This window comes from Chanos chanos, chromosome 5 (genome assembly GCF_902362185.1).
Source record: "Chanos chanos chromosome 5, fChaCha1.1, whole genome shotgun sequence".
In the NCBI taxonomy this organism is placed as follows: Eukaryota; Metazoa; Chordata; class Actinopteri; order Gonorynchiformes; family Chanidae; genus Chanos; species Chanos chanos.
Window position 1 is genome coordinate 36,156,495 of NC_044499.1, and position 22,482 is coordinate 36,178,976.

Here is a 22,482-nt window from a genome sequence, read left to right on the forward strand (position 1 = left end):
GCTGATCCGATTAAGACCGTGGAGTTAAAAGTGTCCTGAAGTTTCGATGTTTGTTTTAGGACAGTGTTTTGCTCTGTCAGCTGACGAAGTTTAATGTGCAAATCGATCAGCCTCTCCTGCAGTTCTTTTATTTTATCGCATTTGGAGCAGATAATATTTTCGGTAAAGTCATCAATGCTGATGATTAAATCATCACAGATTTGGCATTTCTGGGCCGTCTTGCTGTTGGCCGTAGTTTGACTTTCCATTCCTTAAGAAAAGATTCTGGCGAATCTGCTCTCAACTCGATAAAGCGCGATAAAACACGATATAAAAACAGTTAAACACGATGATTAAAAGAAACTCGATGATTAAAAAACACGATTAAAATACGTGAATACCAATGCTGTAATAATACAACAACATTAGATTAACGTTTCACCTATCCAGGCATACACAAAAAAATTAAAACTTCATGTCTCATGAATATTCACAGAAATGGGGTTCTTTATGCTGTTGGATAATACCCTCTTGAATTTCGCATTGCTCCATATGAATGTATTGCACATTTTGAGTGCCCAGAGAGAGAGAGAGAGAGAGAATTCTGTAAGACTGTTGAGTTTATGAGTGGGTCAAACAGTGTAAGGTTATCACCTCTCAAGTCTCACAAATGGGGGACATGACTATGACTTCTGTATTTCACGTTTCTGTACATGAAACATTTTAAGCAATATCAATTTCAAGGAAGCTCTTAGATTTAGTCCATGCACACATTAGTCAGCCAGTAACGCAAATGGAAACCAAGAGGCAGCACTGGTATCTCTTGTCGAGTTGTAGGCTCATAATAAGAGAAAGATCCATATCTAATGTCATCCGGTTGCTTAATGTTTTGGGTGGATTCACTTCATACAGCACTTTTCAAAATGAGAATAAAGTGGTCCATTAATTATTGGTTCTTCATTATATTACCCAAGCCATACAGTTGTAAACCCTACATATATTCTGCCCTCTTAAACTGGCTCACACAAACATGCACTGTGTACAGAGCAGATACTGATAGGTCTTTGCTCTCTCCTTCCCTCTATCACCCATTTACCCACTCTCTCTCTCTCTCTCTCTCTCTCTCTCACACACACACACACACACACACACAAACATTGACCCCCCCACACACTCACAGACCAAACAAACACACACAAACACATGCACAGAAAGAGAGAGAGAGAGAGAGAGAGAGTGGGTGTATGTGTGTTTTCTATATTGTTGACCGAGGTTAATGATTAATTGTATTTGCTGTTTTTTCCTCTGATCAAGTAGGACTTTTTAAAACCTGTCATGGGGAGACAGACAGAAGGAGAAAGAGACAAAAACATGAAGCTCCTAACAATTAGTCTGATCCTTAATCTCCTGCTGCCACAGTCTGGATATTCTGTAAGTCTTTTCATTATATTTACAATATTTCTGATTCAACAAATGACAAATATGGCTTCAGACAACTTATTTTGAAGTGTGTTTTGTCTGACTTGTAAAATGAGAGAAAAGGGTGTAAGGAGCTGAACAGGAAAACTGTTCAACAAATGCAATCTGGACATTAGTATTACTGACAATCTGTCATATCAAACTCTCTTAATATGACAATATATGATCTGTGTGACTCATTCACTTTGCAGTTGATGTATTTCTCTGTTTGGTTATATAATCTTCCAAAATTACTCTATACATTATGAATGACACATAAATAAAAGCACTTTAATTCTAATTGACTGCATGGGAAAACTTATGATGATTATACTTTTGACATTAGGGAATATTTAGTCACAGGTATCGATACATTTAGCTTTTATCTGCAATTTTTTCTTATGCCTTTTTAGTAGAACCCCTGCAAAAGACACTGTTACCTCTCGCTCTGCGCCTAGATTAAGTGCTACTGATATTTCACAGGTTTCCAGCACAGTTACTGAACCAAGTCCCAAACAAACCAAAGATCCTAAAGACACCAAATCAGATCCGTACCTGGGCTCCGAGGAGTGTTTAAAACGACGTTACACCCGCCTGTCCTGTGACAAAGTCTTCTGCCCCCCGTGGATGCGCTGCATCGATCAGAAGTGCTCGTGCAAGTTTCCCTACCAGTGCCTAAGAGTAGGAAGGAGTGTGTGTGGGAGCGAGGGACAAAGCTACTTCTCTCTGTGTCAAGCTCTGGCCATTTCCTGTCGCATGAAAGAACCCATCTTCTCTCACTTTGGCGATGAATGCAAAGGTACGAAAAACACAGGAGGTGAGAGAGAAAATGAGAGAAGCAGAGACGATAATGGGCACAGCAGAATACAGAGACAGATTAATAGACACCTGTGATATTCCATGTGGATTTGAGATATTAGTTGGGTTCATAATGACTGTGTGTGTTTACTGTTTCAGAGGAGGACATGTTTATAACAAGCCTGGTGAAATTTGGAGACCATGATCTGATTAGATTGAAAACGCCGAACGGGACAGCGCTGGTTTGTGGCAGCGGTTGGAATATGGCGGCAGCCAACGTGGTTTGTCGACATTTAAAAGAGGAGAAGAGGTAGGAATATTTATCAGTCAAAATCTTTGTAAATACAAAGATTTTATAAATATTAAAAAGAGAATCTCTCTTCCTTCTCTGTCCCTCCCTTTCAGAGGTGCTGCCGTTATATCGAAGGAGAAATTTAATAAAATACAAATATCTGGGGAAGACTTGCCGCCTCACTGCATTTCTGTGCATTGCACTGGCTCTGAGTACACACTGGCTGAGTGCACTCTCCACCAAAAACAAATAATCCAGCCGAACATGAACATAGCCTTGGTGGGCTGCTACCAGGAACCAAAAGGTCCTCTTTTTCCTCCACAAAGGTTCCGCTAATACATTGTTTAAAAGCGGTAACATGGCTAGCGAATGGCACAAAGCATTGGTTATTAATCGATTCTGCATATGAAAATGATATTGATACATTAATGTAATGCTAATTAATCTGCATTTAAAGACTAAAATCCCATTGAGTAATATGTAATGTCGAAAAATAGGCATGAGGTTCAATATATCAGTATTGTGCGAAAAATAGGTACTGTTGCTCTCTCTCACTGAAGACCACAGTGAGTGACAGTATTTCTTGACATGACTCTTGTACCACTTAATTATCAGCCTCTTACATTTTGAAAGGAAATGGGGGCTTAAATCCCAGAAGTTTTTTTTTAAATTATTTTTAATCTTTTCTCATTTTACACAATTAAACACATATGTTTATGGCTATTGTTGTTTATCTGCTGTACATTTCTACATCTTATCTCTGTCAGACAATACAAAATGCGAGTTCCCTTGTGTGAATGGGAAATGTATCAGCTTCAAGAAAACCTGTGATGGAGTGGACCACTGTGGAGATAACAGTGACGAGATGTGCTGTAAAGGCAAGGCGTGTTTGCTCTGTCAATAATTCCCTGTCATTTTTACCTCTGTGAAAATATGGCAAACAACAGTCTGACCGCTGTACTCATACATGTTCTTCCTCTCCATTTTCTGCCATTTTCTTCTGTTTTAAAAGAATACTGATGTTATTCATCTTGTACTATTCACTGTCTTCATTATGAAAGTAGTCACTCAGATCCAGTAGCATGACGTGACGAAAGCCAGTTAAAATGTACAGAGATAAAGACAGAGATGAGGGTTAAATGATCAGGAGCACCAAGCGCCTTTTCCTTCCCAAGCCCTGAGGTGTAATCCTCTTATTAACATAAAGGGAATCAAGTCTACACCTACTTTTTCCATTTAGCCAATGCTCTTAGAGTTAGAGTGACCAACAAAAAGGTTCAAACAGTTCTAATTACAGAGTTACTGAATGATAAATGAAAGAATGAAATTAAGTCATTCATCTGGATACACTTTGATTCAGGAGTTTTCACACTACTAATTCTAGAATTTCAAAAGAGCAACAGTGTTTAAGGCATCATTTTCCCCTGCCTTCCTCCTCTGAACAGTTTGTGGTGGATTTCAGAGGTTGTTTCAACTATCCAACAGGAATAATTAAGCTTTTCCTAACAGCTCAACATATGGTGTTCAGAGAGGGGTCACCAGTCATTAAATACTTAACAAATATGATTACGTCTTTTACTCTTAACAGCATGCCGCCCTGATGGTTTCCACTGCAAGTCTGGAGTGTGTATTCCAAAGAGTGCTGTTAGAGATGGGATCAGAGATTGCCTGGGAGGGGAGGATGAACTTGAAGGTCTGTCTGCACACACAAACACACACACACACACACGCAAATGAGGTTTTTGTGGCAACTCTGTGGTACAATGACTAATTAAAGGAATCGTTTGGCTTGAGAGAAATCTGGCCTTATTCTTGTTCATTGTTTATTTCTAGACTATTCTTTTAGGATGCTTACACAATTGAATTGACTCAGCAATGTTTCTGTCTCTCTGTAATCCAGTACTGTAACTATTTCTGTCTTTTGCCCCCCCACCCCCCACCCCCACTCCCCACATAGACACAGACACACATACAGACACACACACAGATGACCAGGTATCTTCACCAGATGCACCCGACCGAACTGTACAAAGACAAAGTCACCACAGAAGTTCCCAAGGTCAGGACAGCTCTTCATTACACATCTATGCATATAGATACATCTCTCACTGACCGTAAGAGTAGTATGTTGTCCATCGATTTGATGACGACTGCCGTATAGAATCATGATTTATGTAGTAAAGCACGCCAGCTACATCTGACGTGGCAGACGGTCTGAAGGCATTTGTATTAGCTGGCCTAGCCATCTCAGATTTTGTTGGCTCAGTATCATTTCCATGCTAGGGTGAGCAGCTTTCTCAAGGACGTCAACATTTGGCACTCAGCCTTTCCACGTTATTCTTATGATCTGGCGAAGATGTCTCATCATAAAGACATGCAGCTTTTTCACCTGTCTCTGATATGAGTTCCAGCTCTCAGAACCATGTAGCAGTGTTGACAAGACTGTAGCCCGATACACTTTGCACTTAGCAATGTTTCTCTCTTTCTGTAACTCTGTAGTATAACTATTTCTGTCCTTTATGTCCCCCCCACCAACACTGACACACACACACACACACACACACACACACATGCAGATGACCAGGTATCTTCACCAGATGCACCAGACCAAACTGTACAAAGACCAAGTCACCACAAAAGTCCCCAAGGTCAGGACAGCTCTTCATTACACATCTATGCATATAGATATATCTCTCACTGGCCATATCATAAATGTATCAAAAACATATCATACATTTATCAAGAACATCATAATATATTTATCCCAAATATATCATAAATATATTATTTCATTCCCACTCAGGTTCTGATATTACCTCGGATCCCAAGACAGGTAAAATTTGAGACATATGATGACAATAAGACATGATGAGATTCACTGTTTTCTGAGGTGTTGAGAGGCTTGGGTTGAATGTTGGTTTTTTTTTTTTTTTCAAGAGGTGAAATTGATTCGTGACTCAGTGGAGACGCTGTACTGTGGAATACCAAATGCATCCTATGTGTACAAGCCAGAGGAGGAGGAGTCCCAGAGGAGGAGGAGGAAGAGAGTCGTGGGAGGTGCCGTGGCTTCACCGGTCAGTTTATCTTCACAAATGTATTACACAATAAAATCTGTACATCAGACTGCACAACCCAGATGCATTATAGACAGCACAACACATTCTACACAATATATACATTATTACGGCAGTGTACCAACATCACCAGCTACACCAAATACAGTAATACCACACACACCCTCTCAAGAGTCTCTAGTCACTGCAGCACACAGCACCACAGCAGAGCCACATACAGCTAAAGAACATTTCACATGAAAGATCAGAGTGGTATGAACTGTCTTGACCAGTCCACCTGTATTTATGCAGACTCAAATCCAGTGGCAGGTGGGCATACAGGAGGATGAAAGGATTTACTGTGGGGGAGCATACTTGGGGGGGTGCTGGGTTCTGACAGCGGCCCACTGCGTCAGGTACAGATTGTTTCTTCTTTATTTTGCTAGTGCTTTAGTAATAAAAACTAGTGGTAATGAGTGTGTTGTCTTAAATGTTCTTCAGTTAAGTGATGCGGCAATGTCTCATGTTATACTAATAAGATAAACTGTCTACGATTATTTTCCATTTCAGTTTTCAGTGAATGCTGTCTGTGTGTGTCTGTGTGTGTGTTTGCATTTGTCTTCTTTTCTAGGCCTAAACCGGAAGCCTACCACATCAAATTCTCTTTGTGGAAGAAATGGAGTAGACAAGGTACCACAGACACTATCCCAGTGAAAAACGTCATCATCCACCATGACTACAACGCTAAGACCTACCAGAACGACATCGCTCTAATCCAGCTCAAGACGCTGTCCAACAGTGATAAGTGTATGGTGCATAATCCAGCAGTCAGTGCAGTGTGTGTACCCTGGTCTCCAATGCAGTTCCAGACCAATGACACCTGCACCATCTCTGGCTGGGGACGCAAGAAAGGTGACCTGTCTGAGGACAATTCCTAGCTACTTCCTATCACAACTTTTCTCTCCATTGCCAGTTATTTGTTTTTCATGTAAAAAAAGACAAAGGTTTGTGTCCATCTTCTCACTCTCCTGCTTCTTTAAAAGGCGGGAGCAGTGCCCAAGCTTTGAACTGGGCCAACGTGACCATAATCGGAGACTGTAAGACGTATTATAAGGATCGATACTTTGATGGGATGGAGTGTGCAGGTTTGTATGTCAATTTAATACATAATGAACAGACATTGTATGTTACTAAACTTGTTGGAAAAATAAAGTAAATGGTACGGAACACTCTTAACCTGCTGAATGCTCTGTAGAGTGCTTAGACACTGTGTGATACTTAATCCAAACACCATGTAACCCCTATCTCACTTACTTCTACCAGGTGACCTGGAAGGAAAGGTGGACTCATGCCAGGGGGACTCAGGCGGTCCATTGGTGTGTAAAGATGCCAGTGGTGTGTCGTATGTGTGGGGAATTGTTAGCTGGGGTGAAAACTGTGGGCAGCCAGGATTCCCAGGTGTGTACACTAAAGTGGCTCATTATTTTGAGTGGATCCGGTTTCACACTGGATGGCCCTTGGTGACCAAGTACAACCAGTGAGAACAAGCAAATTCAGAGACTACAGTCTTTTTGTACTAAATGATGGCTGAACCTGTTTATACTGTTGTAACCTTCATAAGCTGTGCTTACTTTTCATGATTCTCACGGAGATTTGAACCAACCAAAAGCTGCCTTGAATGGCACATAGAACTATGTTGCCCACCCCATGAAATGTTAAGATTATAAAGTTCATTGCAATAAAAGTGGGACTCAGACTTTGTTTTGTTTGTTTGGATTTTTGTAAGATCACTGATTTCACAGAGTCACATGTAAGATAAATGACAGATATGTATAAGATACCATTACAGCAGTGATTAAAAAATCAAACATCGTCTAAATAAAAACTGCACTCTGTGACATGCTGCATTCACACTTCAGATATAACCTGCACAGATGGATCATAAGGAAAGTATTCATTTTCAAAAACAGTTTATGATATTTATATTTGACTCCTACTACTACACACCACTAGTATGTGAAAGTAACATTCATCATGTTATGAACATGGTTTATTTCAAATTTTAAGCCATGGAGTGCCTGAGTTTGTCGTGAGTTATGGGCAGAGGACACATTCATTGTTGCAACTGTTCCACGGGCAGTTGTAGTTGGATTGGACTCCTCAGTCGTTTCAAGTCATTCTCCACCTGAAAGCATACAGTCAGACTTTTAAAAGCTCAGTTTGTGCAGTACCCATTACTTTAAACAGGCATGTTTACAATCCAACGGTCCAATTTACAATCTTCGTTACCCCTGTTTAACAGACCTGGCGCAATAGGCTATATCTCTTGGGCTTATCTCTTCTCTAAACACCAGTGTCCCCACTCGCCACTACGGTCACTTCTTGTAACAGGACTGTTGCGACAGAGAGTCACAGTCATCCTCCAAATGGTCCTGTTGCAACTGACTTCGGTCACTTCCTGTCAAAACCGTCATGGCCACTCCCAGTAAACACAGCCCTGTTGCAATATGTGACCAGTGTGGTCCCACTGAACACTTCTGAAAAAATATTCTACCTCAGTCAACCCTATGTACTGATCAGAACAAACTACTGTAGGTACCCCTGTGCCAGTGGGAGAATGTACTGCCGTTAGCACACTGCTCTTTCCAAGTTTATCTGAGTTTCAGACAAGTGTCTTTGTTAATTCTGTGGTACTCTGTGTGTCACATATATAATATATATACATATATATTTAGCTATCTAAAATCTTATGTTGGCAGATAAAGAACTAAACAAAGCACTAGTGAAGAAAGGTGGGGCCTTAACTTGTATAGTCTCTGTCTAATGTCCTCTAATGGGTTTAAATCAATAATTCGATGATCATGTGGTTCAAGATTCAAGACCTACTGGCCTAACCCACCTTCAAAGCTGTCTGTGTAAGAGCAGTCATTCTGAACACAGAAAATATCCTACAGTGAAGAAAATCATGCTACAATTTCAGACATGAACAGTGAATTTTTTGCCTGATCATGTAAATTGGGCTGTAGCAATCCATTTTTTAAAAAAATGTCATTGAGAATAGTTTTTTTTTTATGTATAGCCACTGAAGGAAACAGGGCAGTAAGGTTGCATTGCCTAAAACAGCACAGATATTGCCTTCTGTTTCATGCAGCAATCTGAATAACATTTAACAGGTCATCTGATTAAAAAAACAATCCATTTTGACTGATGTAAACTTAGGGTAAGGTAAATAGGCTGAATGATCTTGTAGGGGAGATGTTTTAAGCAGACTTTTCTGACCTTTTGACTCATTGACAAGCAGTCAGTTACTTCCATCATGATTTTCAGAGATAAAAATAACATCAGTTCTTTGTAAGTACCACAGACAACAACATTCTGAAAAACAACTGGTCTATTACACAGCAGCTTTTTGACAAACCACCTTCTTCTTTCCCATATGGTTAGATTATTTTTTCACTGAACATACAGAGAAAATGTTTTCATCATCATCTATGATTACAGGCATCAGTTTTTAGCTAAACCCATGAAACTTGTTGAGACTGTGAAGTTCTTTGATGATTGTCTTCAGTTTTGTTTTGTTTTTTTTGTTTTTTTACCAGAAACAACAAATGGCAAAAAACGGTCAAAAAGGTTTATATGTTATCCTCTGAACAAGCACTTTCTTATTTCAGACACGTTCCAAAAGTACACACGTAAAAAGCACAAAAGTACATATGCAAATTTCAAGTCAGTCGAGCAAATGGCTAATCACAGGAGAAACTTAAAAATTTTGATTAAAAAAAATATTACATTTCATCCTTACATGATGAAAAATCCAATATGGTTAACATTATGAGTGACTTTGGGCAAGTTCGTTTTCTGTGGAAACAGAAACTCACATAAAACAGGGACTCACCTATATAATGTAATGATACTGTAAACTCACATAAAACAGGGACTCACCTATATAATGCAATGAGACTGTAAACTCACATAAAACAGGGACTCACCTATATAATGCAATGAGACTGTAAACTCACATAAAACAGGGACTCACCTATATAATATAATGATACTGTGGGACAGAAGGGGTGGCAAGACTGAACTATCGGGCACATTTCTTTCTGTGTTACTTCACAGCTATAAGAATGACCCATCCCATAATGGTGTTATATGCAATTAGGCATAAACCCCACAGGCCTACAAAGCCCAACAAGAAATAACAACGAGGTTGATTTGAACAGGCTTAAGTGAGAATCTGTCAAATGATCAAAGGTTTCTGTTTTGCAATGACCATTTCAGTCTTCAGACGCAAACCAAGTTGGAAGTTTGTGGGTTTGAACTGAATAGGGCAGTTCCCAAGCACAGACTGATATAATCTGTGAGGCCTTCAGAGGTTGTTTACAGAGAATATGAAAAACAAAAATCCTCTCCAACGTGTTTACCAACCTTATGGGACAGTGCTACATGGGGACAAAGTCAAATTTATAGAACAGTTGGGTGCCCAAAGCAGCAAGAACGGTGACTATAAGCGGCATGTTTCTGGATACGACTTTGCTTTGATTTTATTTGAATCATTACTTAAGCACAAGAGTTTACAGCTGTTGATGAATTTGGTTCAGTCCATACATTATATCTTTCTTTACAATTTTGCTCTTTGTCAAAGGACTGAGCAATTAAACAGAGCACTTTGCACATAGACACTTCATAAAGTTTACTTAAAGAATTCTGGGGAACCCTGCTACAGCTTACCATTGCCAGTTCGTTCTTTAGCTGATTGTATTTTCCCACGTCAAACTTCTCTATCTCGGCTCTTCTGTAGAAGACCTGAAGAAACTGTCTGTCTTTGGCATCTGGGTAGATGCAGTCCTAAAAGTAAAGAGAGAGTGTGAATATTTTTGTCTTGTTGTTTGTGGCCTGCAAAACCGACTGTCATAAGACACTGACATTCTAGTCAATAACATGTGGGACTGTATTCAGGTGAATATAAGACTTGTTGGCTGTGAAACTGATATGTTAATAGCTGTATCTAGATTACACAGACCTATCAGACTCTTACTGTATTTGGTGATAGAGGTCTGTGTATTTGCTTGTGTTGATCCACTGATCCACCATATCAATGCACGGAGACAGAGCTACAGCATCTAAATATGTTATTCTGTGATAACATTTTAAAGTAACTTTGTTAGTATCTCAGATTACTAGCAGGTTTCTTCTTTAATACTAACACACAGCTCCATCTAGTGGGATGAATGTATACTTACAACTCCATCACAGCAGGAGCTCTTTAAAAATAACAAAAACAATTAATTTTGCTTACTTTTGACTATAACTGGGCCGTAATATTGACACCTTTCTCCTTTGTGTGAAGATGTCAGCGATGGCAAAATACTATACCTCAGTTCTCGATCTATTACTAACAAGAAATGCTGTGATTTGAGAATATTTCCTGTAATGACTCTGCCAGTTTACACTCAGTAATTAATCAGTCAAGGAATCTCATTAATCTCGACTAATTAACCAGGAGGACATTCTGTTTCCGATGTGATTAATCAGTAAAGTAATCTGTGCCCGTTTGGTAAAGACGTGATTAACCAGTAAAATGTTCTGTACCTGTTTGGTCAGGATGTAGTAGCTAAAGAAGCACATGCTGGTGGCGTATGTGAGAAAATAGGTGACAGGTTCCATGACGTCCCAGGAAAACAAACACCATGTCAGCCATCCCAGGACACCCCCTTGCACCGACAGGAACGCCAGGCCCCCATACGCCCACAACATGGCTTTCCTGTCTGCTTTCCGTGCCAGCTGAGCTCTCTTCTACACATGCCAAAACACAAAGAGATTTTACAACCTCCTTGTATCATTAAGGGGAACATTTAGTTTTACCAGAATATGGAAACAGACTACGGATAACACATATATTTGGAGCAGTTCGCCGAGAGTTAAGTTATGAGATGACTAACTTGCATATTTAACAGTTATTATGTTTTCATTTGGTTGTACATGACATTTTTAAGCAATTCTGAGATTTTTTTTTTTTATATTGCAGCCAAACAAGATGAATGGCTGAAATGATACACTCTTGTGCAGTAATGTTGTTTGCAATTGCTGGAGATGTGTAGAGAACCCTAGTCATAGTTATTTGGTCTGATCCCCTCAAGTTTAATTTGTCCAATTGCCAAGGCCAATAAAAAGGAAAAGCAACCTGTCCTATATTTCCCTGGAGTTTTCTGAGTTCAAATACATGCAAAACATGCTTACATTGTGTTTAATTTTATAAATCTCTTTCTCTCTCAGACACACACACACACGCATGTGCACACACACACAAAGTCACACACACACGCGCGCATGCGTGCACACACACGCACAGACATACACATACACACCCACATGCACATACAGGTACACTGACACAAACACAGTACCTTCTCCAGAGGTTGTAGCTGCAGTCTTAGTGCATCCTGTCTCTCAAGTAGCTGTTTCTGTTTGAACATGTGATGTTCAGGAAGGTTCAGTGCCACGTGCAACATGTGAACAAGAGTCTTAACATCCTCCAGCTCAGTCACGTGCTCATGAGATTCTCTGTCTATACAGGAAGAAAACACCACAGCAGGTAAAAAGAGAATCAAACTCACAGGGCACCATTCAGTATTGCATACCATCAACAGACCACACAGGAAGAAACTCCTGAGATTCAGAAACAGTTTCTCTGTCAGTGTGTAGGCTGTTTTTTGTCACTTGGCCTCTCCACTTAAACTGGTGGAATCATCTTAGTTAGACACACAAATTGCCCTTGTTTTTACACCCATAACTCAGGTTTACCAACTAAACCGTTACTTGCCAGACAATGTGCTGATATACATGAGTTAGCTTTATGTCAAGACATTAAATGCTCTTTAGACTTTGGAAATTAATCAAAGACATTCTTAGACATAATAAAAATGAAAAAATGATGAAAAAATGATGCAAAAAAGATGAAAAACTGACCAGCATGCTGAGAAGACTATGACATGCATTGCTCTAATGAAGAGTGATCATTTTTGTACTTTTGTTTTTTTAAATTGTTGTACCTCTGGTGGGAGAGTGAACGCTGTAGACGACATCGTTTATGACGAGTTGAAAGTCTGAGCTCAACACTGTGTCCATAAAAGTGGTGGACGAGAACTTTCCTCCGTCTGTAGAAACATAGACTTTTCATTTCAAATCTAAACCACATCAGTCTAAAAGCAGGGGAGAGGGAAGTCAAGCACAAACTGTCACAGGAAAGCTGTTTGGGGCAATGTTTCCCCTCAGCATATTAGACTTCTCTCTGCCCTGACAGGCCTTATTACACTCGCCTACTAATTATCAGACCTTTAATTGACTCACACAGATGAAAGGAGGAAGACACCTGAAATGGGCAGATGAGTAGAGCAGGGTTGGGTAATCATGGCTTGGAAAATAAAGTACTAAAATAGAGATTGGGAACACAATAATTATTTATGTAAACGACACAGAAGGCTGCTGACTCTATATGGGTATCCAAAAGGCCTCATGTCCAACCGTAACTGGGATGCCTTTTTGGTTTGCAGTTCTCAGTGCTGTGATTGGATACCTGCTGTGAGAATCTTCACCATGGTAACCCCAGGGTCTTCCCGTTGGATATCAGATATCAAGTCGCCGACGGTCATCAGCATAGGCCTCACGGAAAAACGACACAGTTCATTGCGTGACGGCAGGGGAAAGACCAGCACTGGTCGTCCATGCCTGTGCTGCACTGCTATAACTATACACATAGGCATAAACACACAAACACACACACACACACAAACACACATGCGTGTGTGTGTGTGCGCGCACACACACACACACACACAAATACACTCACATAAGTGCCAGAGTACAAGTGTTTGAGCATACACGTGCTAAAGATGTTCACAACTTATTTGTTCCTTTCCAAAAAGGAACTACATACAAGAGTATGCCATATGAGAGGGATAGTCGCTGAAAAGATAGATGATTTAAGGCATATAAGAGAGACAGTCTTTAAAACACCACAGCTCTTAACTTAGCTCTACCGGCAACATTAAATTAAATTAAATTAAATTCATTTAAATGTTGACATGAATGTCCTTATGTACTGGACATTGAGCAGCTGTGAGTGCAATAGCAAAGGTTTACCAGTAGGAGGTGCTGTGGTGCTGCAGAGGGCTGCTCTGATTGGAGCCCATGGGTGTTTGTGGTTTACCTTTATCATGAGAGAACACAATTTAATCATGTCTCACTTTAAGCCTTTTGAAATATCTAGCATGTGGCTGAACATTCACTGACCAATCATCAATCAAGCAGTAAAGTCTAGTGCATTATTTTTTCCAGATTTCTCTAAATGTAGCTTGCAGACAACAGAAAGGGCTACCACGATTTAACAGATCTTAATTGTACTAGAGGCATGCTGTACTTTTCCATAGAGAACGAGGGAGGACACTGTCTCTCTTTTCTTTTTCTTTTTTTTTGTCTGTCTTAACAGTATAATCATACAGGTGTGGTTCTGTTGTTGGCCTATGGCCTGAGGCAAACTCTGGTCTTAAAACTGTGTCAGTCACACATACACATGCACGACCAGACGCTCACATAAGCACACACACACACACACACACACACACACCAGGGCACTCTGCCCTCTCTGCATGTCCTAACAGATGCCGAAAACATTCTTGGCTTGTATCTCATTGAGTTTTCCTGCAGGTTCACACAGCACCCGACCTTTTGTGAAATTTCCACACTTCCTGGCAGTTAAGAACTAGAATCAGTTCATGGCTACATCAGCTCATCCACAGAATTAAATAAAATTCAGTTCAAATATTTAACAGACAGCCGTTGGTAACTAATTGAGTAATCAAATTTCAGCCTATACCTTAAACAAATGGAATTGACTGGACATTAATATAGTCTGATAGCCCTATTACTTTTACATGTCTCCTCTTTATCTCTTTATTATTCTGAATTTCAAACAGGACTGAATGAGCTAAACCTGTGAAAAACATCTGGATGCTGTCGATGTTCTCTCTACTAAATGTCAAATTTGTCGTAAGCAGAGCCCAGTCACAATCAAGTTACTTCTGTTAGTTCAGGCTTTACCATGTTATTATGGCTTCTCTTCAATTTAATTTGTCTTTAGCTACGTTTCCAATTTGAGAAAAATAAGTTTTTTGTAACACATTGACTCGCATCAGTGGGCACACTGTCACAGAAGTTCATTTTTAACTTAGAGACGAGAATGTCTTGCCCTTTTTCCCTAACCTACCGAGAGAGAGAGAGAGAGAGAGAGAGAGAGAGAGAGAGAGAGAGAGAGAGAGAGAGAGAGAGAGAGAGAGAGAGAGAGAGAGAGAGACGCTTAAATTGCAGCGAAACAATACGCATTCTGTCCCTTATACCTTTAAAATTGTCTTTATCGAAGTCTGGCACCTGTTTGGCGTAAAGAATATGCTTACACTCTATCTATGCTACACCTGCAAAATCAGAACTCCTAAATGTAACTTACCGGAGATGTCGTTACAAACAGTTTTCGAAAGACTCCACTGTGGAGTCGAATCATTCTTCCCAGCGAAACCATGACGACTGGTTATTAGCTCAAAATGCAGCTACAGTAAAATACACCTTAAAAATATCCACCACATGTGATCAAGCCGGTTTGCATGCGTGGCATTCCGTGACTACTTGAACATTGCCCCAACAGTCTTCTGAAGGCAGCTCACCTGCGCGCCTTCCGCGCCCATTGGTGCATATCAGTAAGTAGAGACCGACTGTATGTGATATTACAATACCAAAATCAGTTAGGTTCACGTTGAATTAATATTGTTTGTATCATATTTTTTAAAAGAAGATTTGTTATTGTAATCTTGTCATTATAACCTTGTTAACTTAGAGAGACGGAGAAACGACACAGTTCATTGCGTGACGGCAGGGGAAAGACCAGTACTGGTCGTCCATACCTGTGCTGCACTGCTATAACTATACACACAGGCATAAACACACACACACACACACACACACACACACAAATACACTCACGTAAGAGCCAGAGTACAAGTGTTTGAGCATACACATGCTAAAGCATACTCAAGTGTTTGAGCATACACCTGCTAATTTAGTCATTATAACCTTGTTAATCTAGAGAGACAATGCATGATCCGGAAAACGTATTGAGCACTTTAGATACGTGTCTATGCAGCAATATTGGTTTCATGGCCTCTCCGTGAAGTGGAACTGTTGTACACTAGCGCCACTTAGTGGAGCCATGCAATTCAATATCCGAACACACAATATTACAGTGTGTGTTTGTGTGTGCGTGTGTGAGAGAGAGAGAGACACTGGAGTTATCCACAAATAAATTCAGAATGTAGCTTTAAGTCACAAATCTTTATCTTAATTTAATAGTTAATTTCACAATGAAACATTTGATTAGGAATTCTCTTGTCTTGGTACAGTCACATTGTTAAAAAAGGGTCAGTTTGTTGTTTAACCATAAAAGACTGACTGTGCTGTACTGTATAAGATATTTTACTGAAATATAAGTGAACATTCTGAACTATCTATGCTTTTACAAGCAGTTTGTAAATGTTGGTTGAACCATTCAAAAGGCTCCAGATAAGATACAAAACAGTGTACAAGTCCCTAGAGAGTACAATGTTGCTGGCATACCCACACACACACACACACACACACACACACACAGAGCCCCTTCAGAGTTTTCTCTGTGTATGAGGTATGGATAAGAGGTACTATAATACACAAATACATACTAAATAATTCACCTGTTGTTTTAACTCCTGGAATTTCCTCCAACTTTTTTGATTGCATCTGCCTCTATCCTCACACAACTTCACTTTCATCATATCGCTTTCCCCTCATTGTTAAAATATTGGTCTGCTACATACCAATATATGTAATCAGTTAACCAATCCATTTAAACTGCATTACTGCCAATATATGACTGAGTTTAATGGGTTTAATCTTTCCTTTAATCATGCATTGAACTCTTGGTCATCACCTCAGTTATTTTATGACGAGCACAATGTTTTAAAACAAAGTGATAAACACAAGATATTGCTATGGCAATATCATGAAACCCCAAATTCGATCATTTTAATTGCCTGTGCTGCAATTATGGTCCTTCCTGTGTCAAGATTCTGTCATTGTAAATCATATACACTCACATTCCCATAAAATCTTCATTTCTGTGTGGTTTTGAGAGAAATCTTATTTTATTACATCAGCAGACAAAAGTGAGGTCCTTTATAATTAGTTCCATTTAATAGCTTTGATCAAGCTAGTTTTTGATTGCTCTCATACTTAGTAATATTCTGCAACGTCAAATGCGCCTCAAGCACTATACTCAGAGACGGAAAATCCCTGTCTCAGATGAGACAAATGATTTAGTAAATAAAAATGCTTGTGCACACATGAATATGTGTGTTACAGACAGGGGAAACCTGTCAATCAATGCCTTTCAACATGTCTGATATTACAGCTATTAAAAGGAGATATGGTTCATCAGATGAAAAGTGAAATGTTTATGTTTTCCTGTAGGAAAGTTATGAGAAGAATGTTATTTTACCCGGGATTGTACAGTATCCCCACTCTCTTTCTTTGTCCAATACACTGCAAACATTAGTAGTAGATGAGTTGAAAGTGAGAGATGAAGTCCTGAGAAAAAATCAGAGGAAAGTTTTATATATATATATATATCTAAAAAAAAATCTCATTTCATGCTTATCCACAAGCTGCTTGCCATCATGCACGCATGCGCGCGCACACACACACACACACACACACACACACACACACACACACAAGCTCTGGTCCACTCCACTCATGTACATTGACAGTAGAGGGGGAGAGGATCCATGCCTGCTGCTTCACCCCAAGGAGATGCTGCCCATGATGGGCACAGAAAGGTCCTAGACTGGAGATTAGACCATGTACTCCAAATACCACACATCACGGAGCTACAGAAACCCCAAAATACCCCGCAGGCTAAGGATTTGCGTATGTATGTGTGTGCCTCTGATGACAGCTTGTCTGTTAAATTATAGAGTTCTTTGAAGCAGAACCGTTAAAATTGTTTCCTCTAAACACCCTTCCTCTACATTTGATTTCCTGTCTTTTCATCTGAGGATGTTGTTCTAACTTTGGTGAAAGTTCCACCATCTCTGAGAATATGCTCCAGTTTGCTCGAGTGAGGAGCAGTTTAGTGGTTTAGAAAAACGACCTTTAGATGCTAAAATAAGATGTACTCTCTCTCTCTCTCTCGCTTCTCAGTGACGGTGTTTGCAGAAATATAGAAATCGTCTCGCTTCAGTAACCGCATCATTTCATACAATGATGGGGGTGAGTGCCTCGAATCAACACCGTTCACACATCAGTGAGTTGGTACGAATCACATAATATGCGCATGCTCCGCCCAAACCTGCGGTTCTTTTTTTTCTTTTAAGTTGATTAGCGTTTCATTCATAAAATGACACGGAGGCGACCGTGCCTGTTAATAAGCAGGAAACATCACAGTATAGACGCACGAGGCTTCTTTTATCTCTATGCACAAGGACTTCAGAGTTCACTTTCACTTTTCCTGAAGTGAACCGTTTGGCTACGCAATCAGTCTTTGCTTGGAATAAGGAGGAAATTGTGTCTTCAAACATGCCTAATTTAGAAGGCAATGGAAGAGGTTCTGACCCCGAACTGTTTGCGGTGGATGAATTGATCTCCTTTAAACACGAGGGAGAGTCCCTGAACGCGCAGAGGTATACTATACGTCAGTACTCTCTTAAAGGGGAGAACGAGAGAGATCTCGCGGAAATCAAGTCATCACTGGTCAACGAGTCAGAGCTGCCTCCAGACAGCGACGGCCAATACGTAGGTTTTGCGCATCTCACTTTTAAAATGTGCAAGTCTGGATTATAACAGAACTGAGTCGAAATATTTCATAATTTCATCAACAATTTAAAATTTAAATTAAAAAAAAAAAAGGTTATTTTATTCACGTTATATACATGTATATTTTTGTCTCTTGAATGCTGCAGACTCACCGACAGTCCCACATCACCACAGGTTTGTTCAGGAGTCAGATGAGAGAACGTGTCAGCAGAGGTAAATATTTACCAAATCTATCTACTATGTATCTACAACACAACTATGTATCTATGTAGCTATTACATATATATAAATATACACACACATAGGGAGAGAGGGAGAGAGAGAGAGAGAGAGAGAGAGAGATTTGTTACCAAAATCCAATAAACATGTTGGTCAGATTCTAATCTGATTAATGTGAAAGTCCTAATCTGGTATATTATTCTCATCTGGGCTATTTTATTGTCAGATGTAAAATCAGATCGGGGTCTATCTATCTATGTCTATTCATTTATATATAGATAGTTTAGAGCCATGAGTCGAAATATGTTTGTTGAGCAGGCATTTGCAGGATATATTTCTAAGTGTTTGATTTTAATCTCATTTCATAGGTAAAGTCAGTGATGTATATGACAAAGGCCAGTCTTGTCCTTATTACACAGGATGTATTCTGATGCCCAACGAGTCTTACGGTTCTGCCTCTCCCTCTACATCAGTGAGTTTTTACTATTCTCTGTTTTTTAATTTTTTTTCTTGCATTTGCTTTTAGTTTCTGGATGTGGAATCACTTTTGCCTCTCTCTTTCTCAGAGTGATGTAACAGACTGAGGCATGTGGGCCTTTTCTCACTCTCTCTGTAGGCAGACAAGATCTCTCAGAGGGTAGACACAGGCTGTATTCATTTGTGTGTGTGTGTGTGTGTGTGTTTGTGTGTGTGTGTGTGTGTGAGAGAGAGAGAGAGAGAGAGAGAGAGAGAGAGAGATTATACCACCCTATTCCCCCAAACAACCTTAAAGTTCACCATAGCAGTCGAGCATAGGTTGATGCATTCATACCCTTAGTGACGATATGCATGCACTCACATGCACCCAGGCACATCTGAAGTAGCTATCATTGAAATCTTGGGTCTTTGAAGAGTGCATGGTTGCAGGCTTCTGATTGCTTAAATTAATGTAAGTGCTTACTACCTGAGGAAACAGTGGTATTTGATGTGAAGTTGAGTCAAGAGTGAACCACACAGTAACCCATTTTCACACATAGTGAACATGTTTGATCCTCAACAGGGTACCACTCTCTGATTCTGTCTGTCTTTAGGGTAGGTTGCAGGGGATTGGAATAAAATTGCTAGTGCTCTACAGCTAAAATTATCTTTAGTCATATATAGTGGTGTAGTCAAAGAATGTCTGCTTAAAGGAGACGTCAGAGTAATATAAAGAGATAATTTTCAGATGTAAAGATGTTTTTAAAGCTTTGCATTTATCTTTGTGTTTCTCTCTCTCTCTCTCTCTCTCACTCTTTCTCTCACTCACTGATTTCACACTTACACACATACACAGGTATGTCACACTGCTCCCCCTGTCACCCCTCTTGTCACCTGTAGTGACCACCACTCCTCATCTGCCAATACCCTAACTTCAGGTATTAGACATGTGTACGCATCCGCGTGCTCACACACACACACACACACACACACGCACACACACACACACACACACACACACACACACACAAGATGTGACAAAGCTGAGAGAGACTTTGAAGGCTTATCATTTTTTCCCCACACTGAATACATTCACCTTAAACAAATCTGTCTTTCTCTGTCTCTCAGGCTTCCATAGGTCACACCCCAGCCCTGACCTTCCTCATCATTACTCTATGATCTCAGGGCCAGTGGGTCACATGACCTCGGCAATGGACTGGTATGTTGACAGAGAGTGAATTTTAATTTAATGACTCCATTATCATTTTTATTGTACGATTAGATTAGATTAGATTACAATTTTGACAGTTTTCGCTGTCAACACCATAAATCAGTTTACATCATTATTTACATGATATTATTATTTTCATTAGGTTCTCTCAGAACATAGTGGCAGGTTCCCAGAGCGATGGCGTGTCCTATGGGACAGCTGAGTTCCCTCAGATGGAAAGGTTCCCACTGGACTACAGTCACCTCAGACCTGGGTAAGATTACTGCTGCTGTCTGTTTACCTATGGCCAGTTCCATCAGACTGTATTCATCTTTCTATCAGAGACACTACTCCATTTAAAATGATGCTGATGTGTGTGTTGCACTAAAGTAGTTTTTACCAAGAACCTAATGCACACACAAACCCAAAACCAAACTCAGCAACATACTTATCTGTATATTTCTTGAACTTTATTAGCCTAAAGTTAAACCTGGAAATAACATAAATCTCATGTAATCTGTCAACATTAGTGCCTCAGTTTCTGCTGATACAATCTGTATTCCTCCCCTCTCCATAGTTTCTCCAGGAGTGTTTCGGAGCATGGTAAGGATACGGCCGGACAGCGTCCACATATTAAGAAGCCTCTGAATGCTTTCATGCTCTATATGAAGGAGATGAGGGCAAATGTGGTGGAGGAGTGCACTTTAAAGGAGAGTGCAGCTATTAACCAGATACTGGGCAAAAGGGTGAGACTATCAATAATCTGCCATTCCTAATCTGTCATGCGCAGTATATGATATAATCTACATAGGGTAGTGTTGATTAACTTTAATCATCAACCCACAGTATTTTATGGATAATCTTGTTAAAGCAGTGCTTTATAATTCATGAATGATTCCTAACCTGTGGTGTGTGTGTGTGTGTGTGTGTGTTTTCTTCACAGTGGCGTGCTCTGTCATGTGAGGAGCAGGCTAAGTACTATGAACTAGCCCAGAGAGAGAGACAACTGCACATGCAGCTTTACCCAGGCTGGTCAGCTAGAGACAACTATGTGAGAGCACTGTGTGTGTGTGGGTGTGTGTGTGTGCGTGTGTGTGTGTGCGTGTGTGTGCGTGCGCGTGCATTCATGTGTGTGTGTGTGTGTGTAGTATGACTGTAGCTATGCTTTAATGAATGCTCTTGTATACATTTACAGGGAAAAAAGAAGAAGAGAAAGAGAGAGAAAATCCAAGATTCTGTCAGGTCATACAGACTAAATCTCTCTACTTATCTTTTCTATCGTCTTTTTCCACTCCTCCCCTCTCTTTACATCTCCTTTTAACCACTCTTCCACTCTTATATATATAGACTTCTATAACAGCGATTCAGGCTCTCCTTTCTTCTTGATCTGATTGGTGACTTATCTCACTAATGGCCTTCCCTCTCCTTGTCTTTCCTCAACTTTTTTTCTTTTTATTTTGTCCTCTGTAAATTCAGCCAAAAGAGTTGGCACAGTCTAACATCTATTGACTGGCACATCCATACTCCAGCTCCTCCATCTTACCTAAGCTGAAGATAGCATCTTAAACTGGTGTTTTAAGGTGGTCCCTCAATACCTGTGTGTGTATTGACTGTACTCTTTATTTTCTCTGTTATAGATCATCACAGATCTCTCGCTTTATGTAATGTGAAGATGTCGTGGGACAAAGACGTCTGTGTAAAGTCAGAAACATCGTGGAAAGGTTGGGAAAACGTGCAGGTGTACTCATACATTAATGCTGGCAGTGCACTCTTCTGCTGGATCCACTTTTAACTGAGCAACATTATAGGATAATTTAGTCCTGTCAATCAACCATCTCTAGTCACACCTGATCTCTCAGGTTAATGAGCTTTGTCTTTCTTTTGGTCAAATTCAAGCAATACATAATACACTCTCTACACACACACAGTCCCTTATACATCTTCCACTTCACACACACACACACACACACACACAGATCCATATATGGAAACTATACCACTGCTTTGTAAGAGTAGCTGGGTTATTAGACATTACTGCTGTCAAAGTTACATTTTATTATGCTTATATTGCCAAACTCAAACTCTGATACATTCTGAGTGTACACCTGCCACTGGATTTTGTT

General features: G+C 39.9%; 2 protein-coding genes across 3 annotated transcripts; one reads left to right on the top strand and one right to left on the bottom strand.

The window, feature by feature from the left end:
• The first annotated feature begins 1,291 nt into the window (after positions 1-1,291).
• cfi (complement factor I) lies at positions 1,292-7,336 on the top strand. Of its 2 annotated transcripts, none has more exons than XM_030775233.1 (14): positions 1,292-1,410; positions 1,921-2,236; positions 2,395-2,545; positions 2,641-2,831; positions 3,295-3,405; positions 4,116-4,220; positions 4,485-4,586; positions 5,104-5,175; positions 5,331-5,360; positions 5,465-5,601; positions 5,893-5,996; positions 6,212-6,492; positions 6,624-6,725; positions 6,904-7,336. In XM_030775233.1, the coding sequence occupies exons 1-14, from the start codon at positions 1,315-1,317 to the stop codon at positions 7,119-7,121; spliced, it is 2,016 nt and encodes a 671-aa protein (XP_030631093.1). In that variant the 5' UTR covers positions 1,292-1,314; the 3' UTR covers positions 7,122-7,336. The 2 variants fall into 2 exon arrangements, with proteins under 2 accessions (XP_030631093.1, XP_030631094.1); XM_030775234.1 differs by having other exon boundaries at positions 4,491-4,586.
• A 331-nt stretch (positions 7,337-7,667) lies between these two features.
• LOC115812457 (calcium uniporter protein, mitochondrial-like) lies at positions 7,668-15,317 on the bottom strand. Its single transcript, XM_030774937.1, has 8 exons — positions 15,297-15,317; positions 13,723-13,789; positions 13,157-13,327; positions 12,633-12,737; positions 11,988-12,148; positions 11,173-11,376; positions 10,312-10,428; positions 7,668-7,765 (listed from the first exon to the last, which is right to left on the bottom strand). The coding sequence occupies exons 1-8, from the start codon at positions 15,315-15,317 to the stop codon at positions 7,694-7,696; spliced, it is 918 nt and encodes a 305-aa protein (XP_030630797.1). The 3' UTR covers positions 7,668-7,693.
• Positions 15,318-22,482: the final 7,165 nt, after the last annotated feature.

Coding starts and splice junctions, on each gene's coding strand:
- cfi (XM_030775233.1), top strand. CDS start 1,315: ATGGGGAGACAGACAGAAGGAGAAAGAGACAAAAACATGAAGCTCCTA. Junction 2,832..3,294: donor CTGCTACCAGGAACCAAAAG/GTCCTCTTTTTC, acceptor TATCTCTGTCAG/ACAATACAAAATGCGAGTTC. Junction 5,176..5,330: donor TCACCACAAAAGTCCCCAAG/GTCAGGACAGCT, acceptor ATTCCCACTCAG/GTTCTGATATTACCTCGGAT.
- LOC115812457 (XM_030774937.1), bottom strand. CDS start 15,317: ATGGGCGCGGAAGGCGCGCAG. Junction 13,328..13,722: donor CACCACAGCACCTCCTACTG/GTAAACCTTTGC, acceptor CTATGTGTATAG/TTATAGCAGTGCAGCACAGG. Junction 11,377..11,987: donor AGCTACAACCTCTGGAGAAG/GTACTGTGTTTG, acceptor TGGCATGTGTAG/AAGAGAGCTCAGCTGGCACG.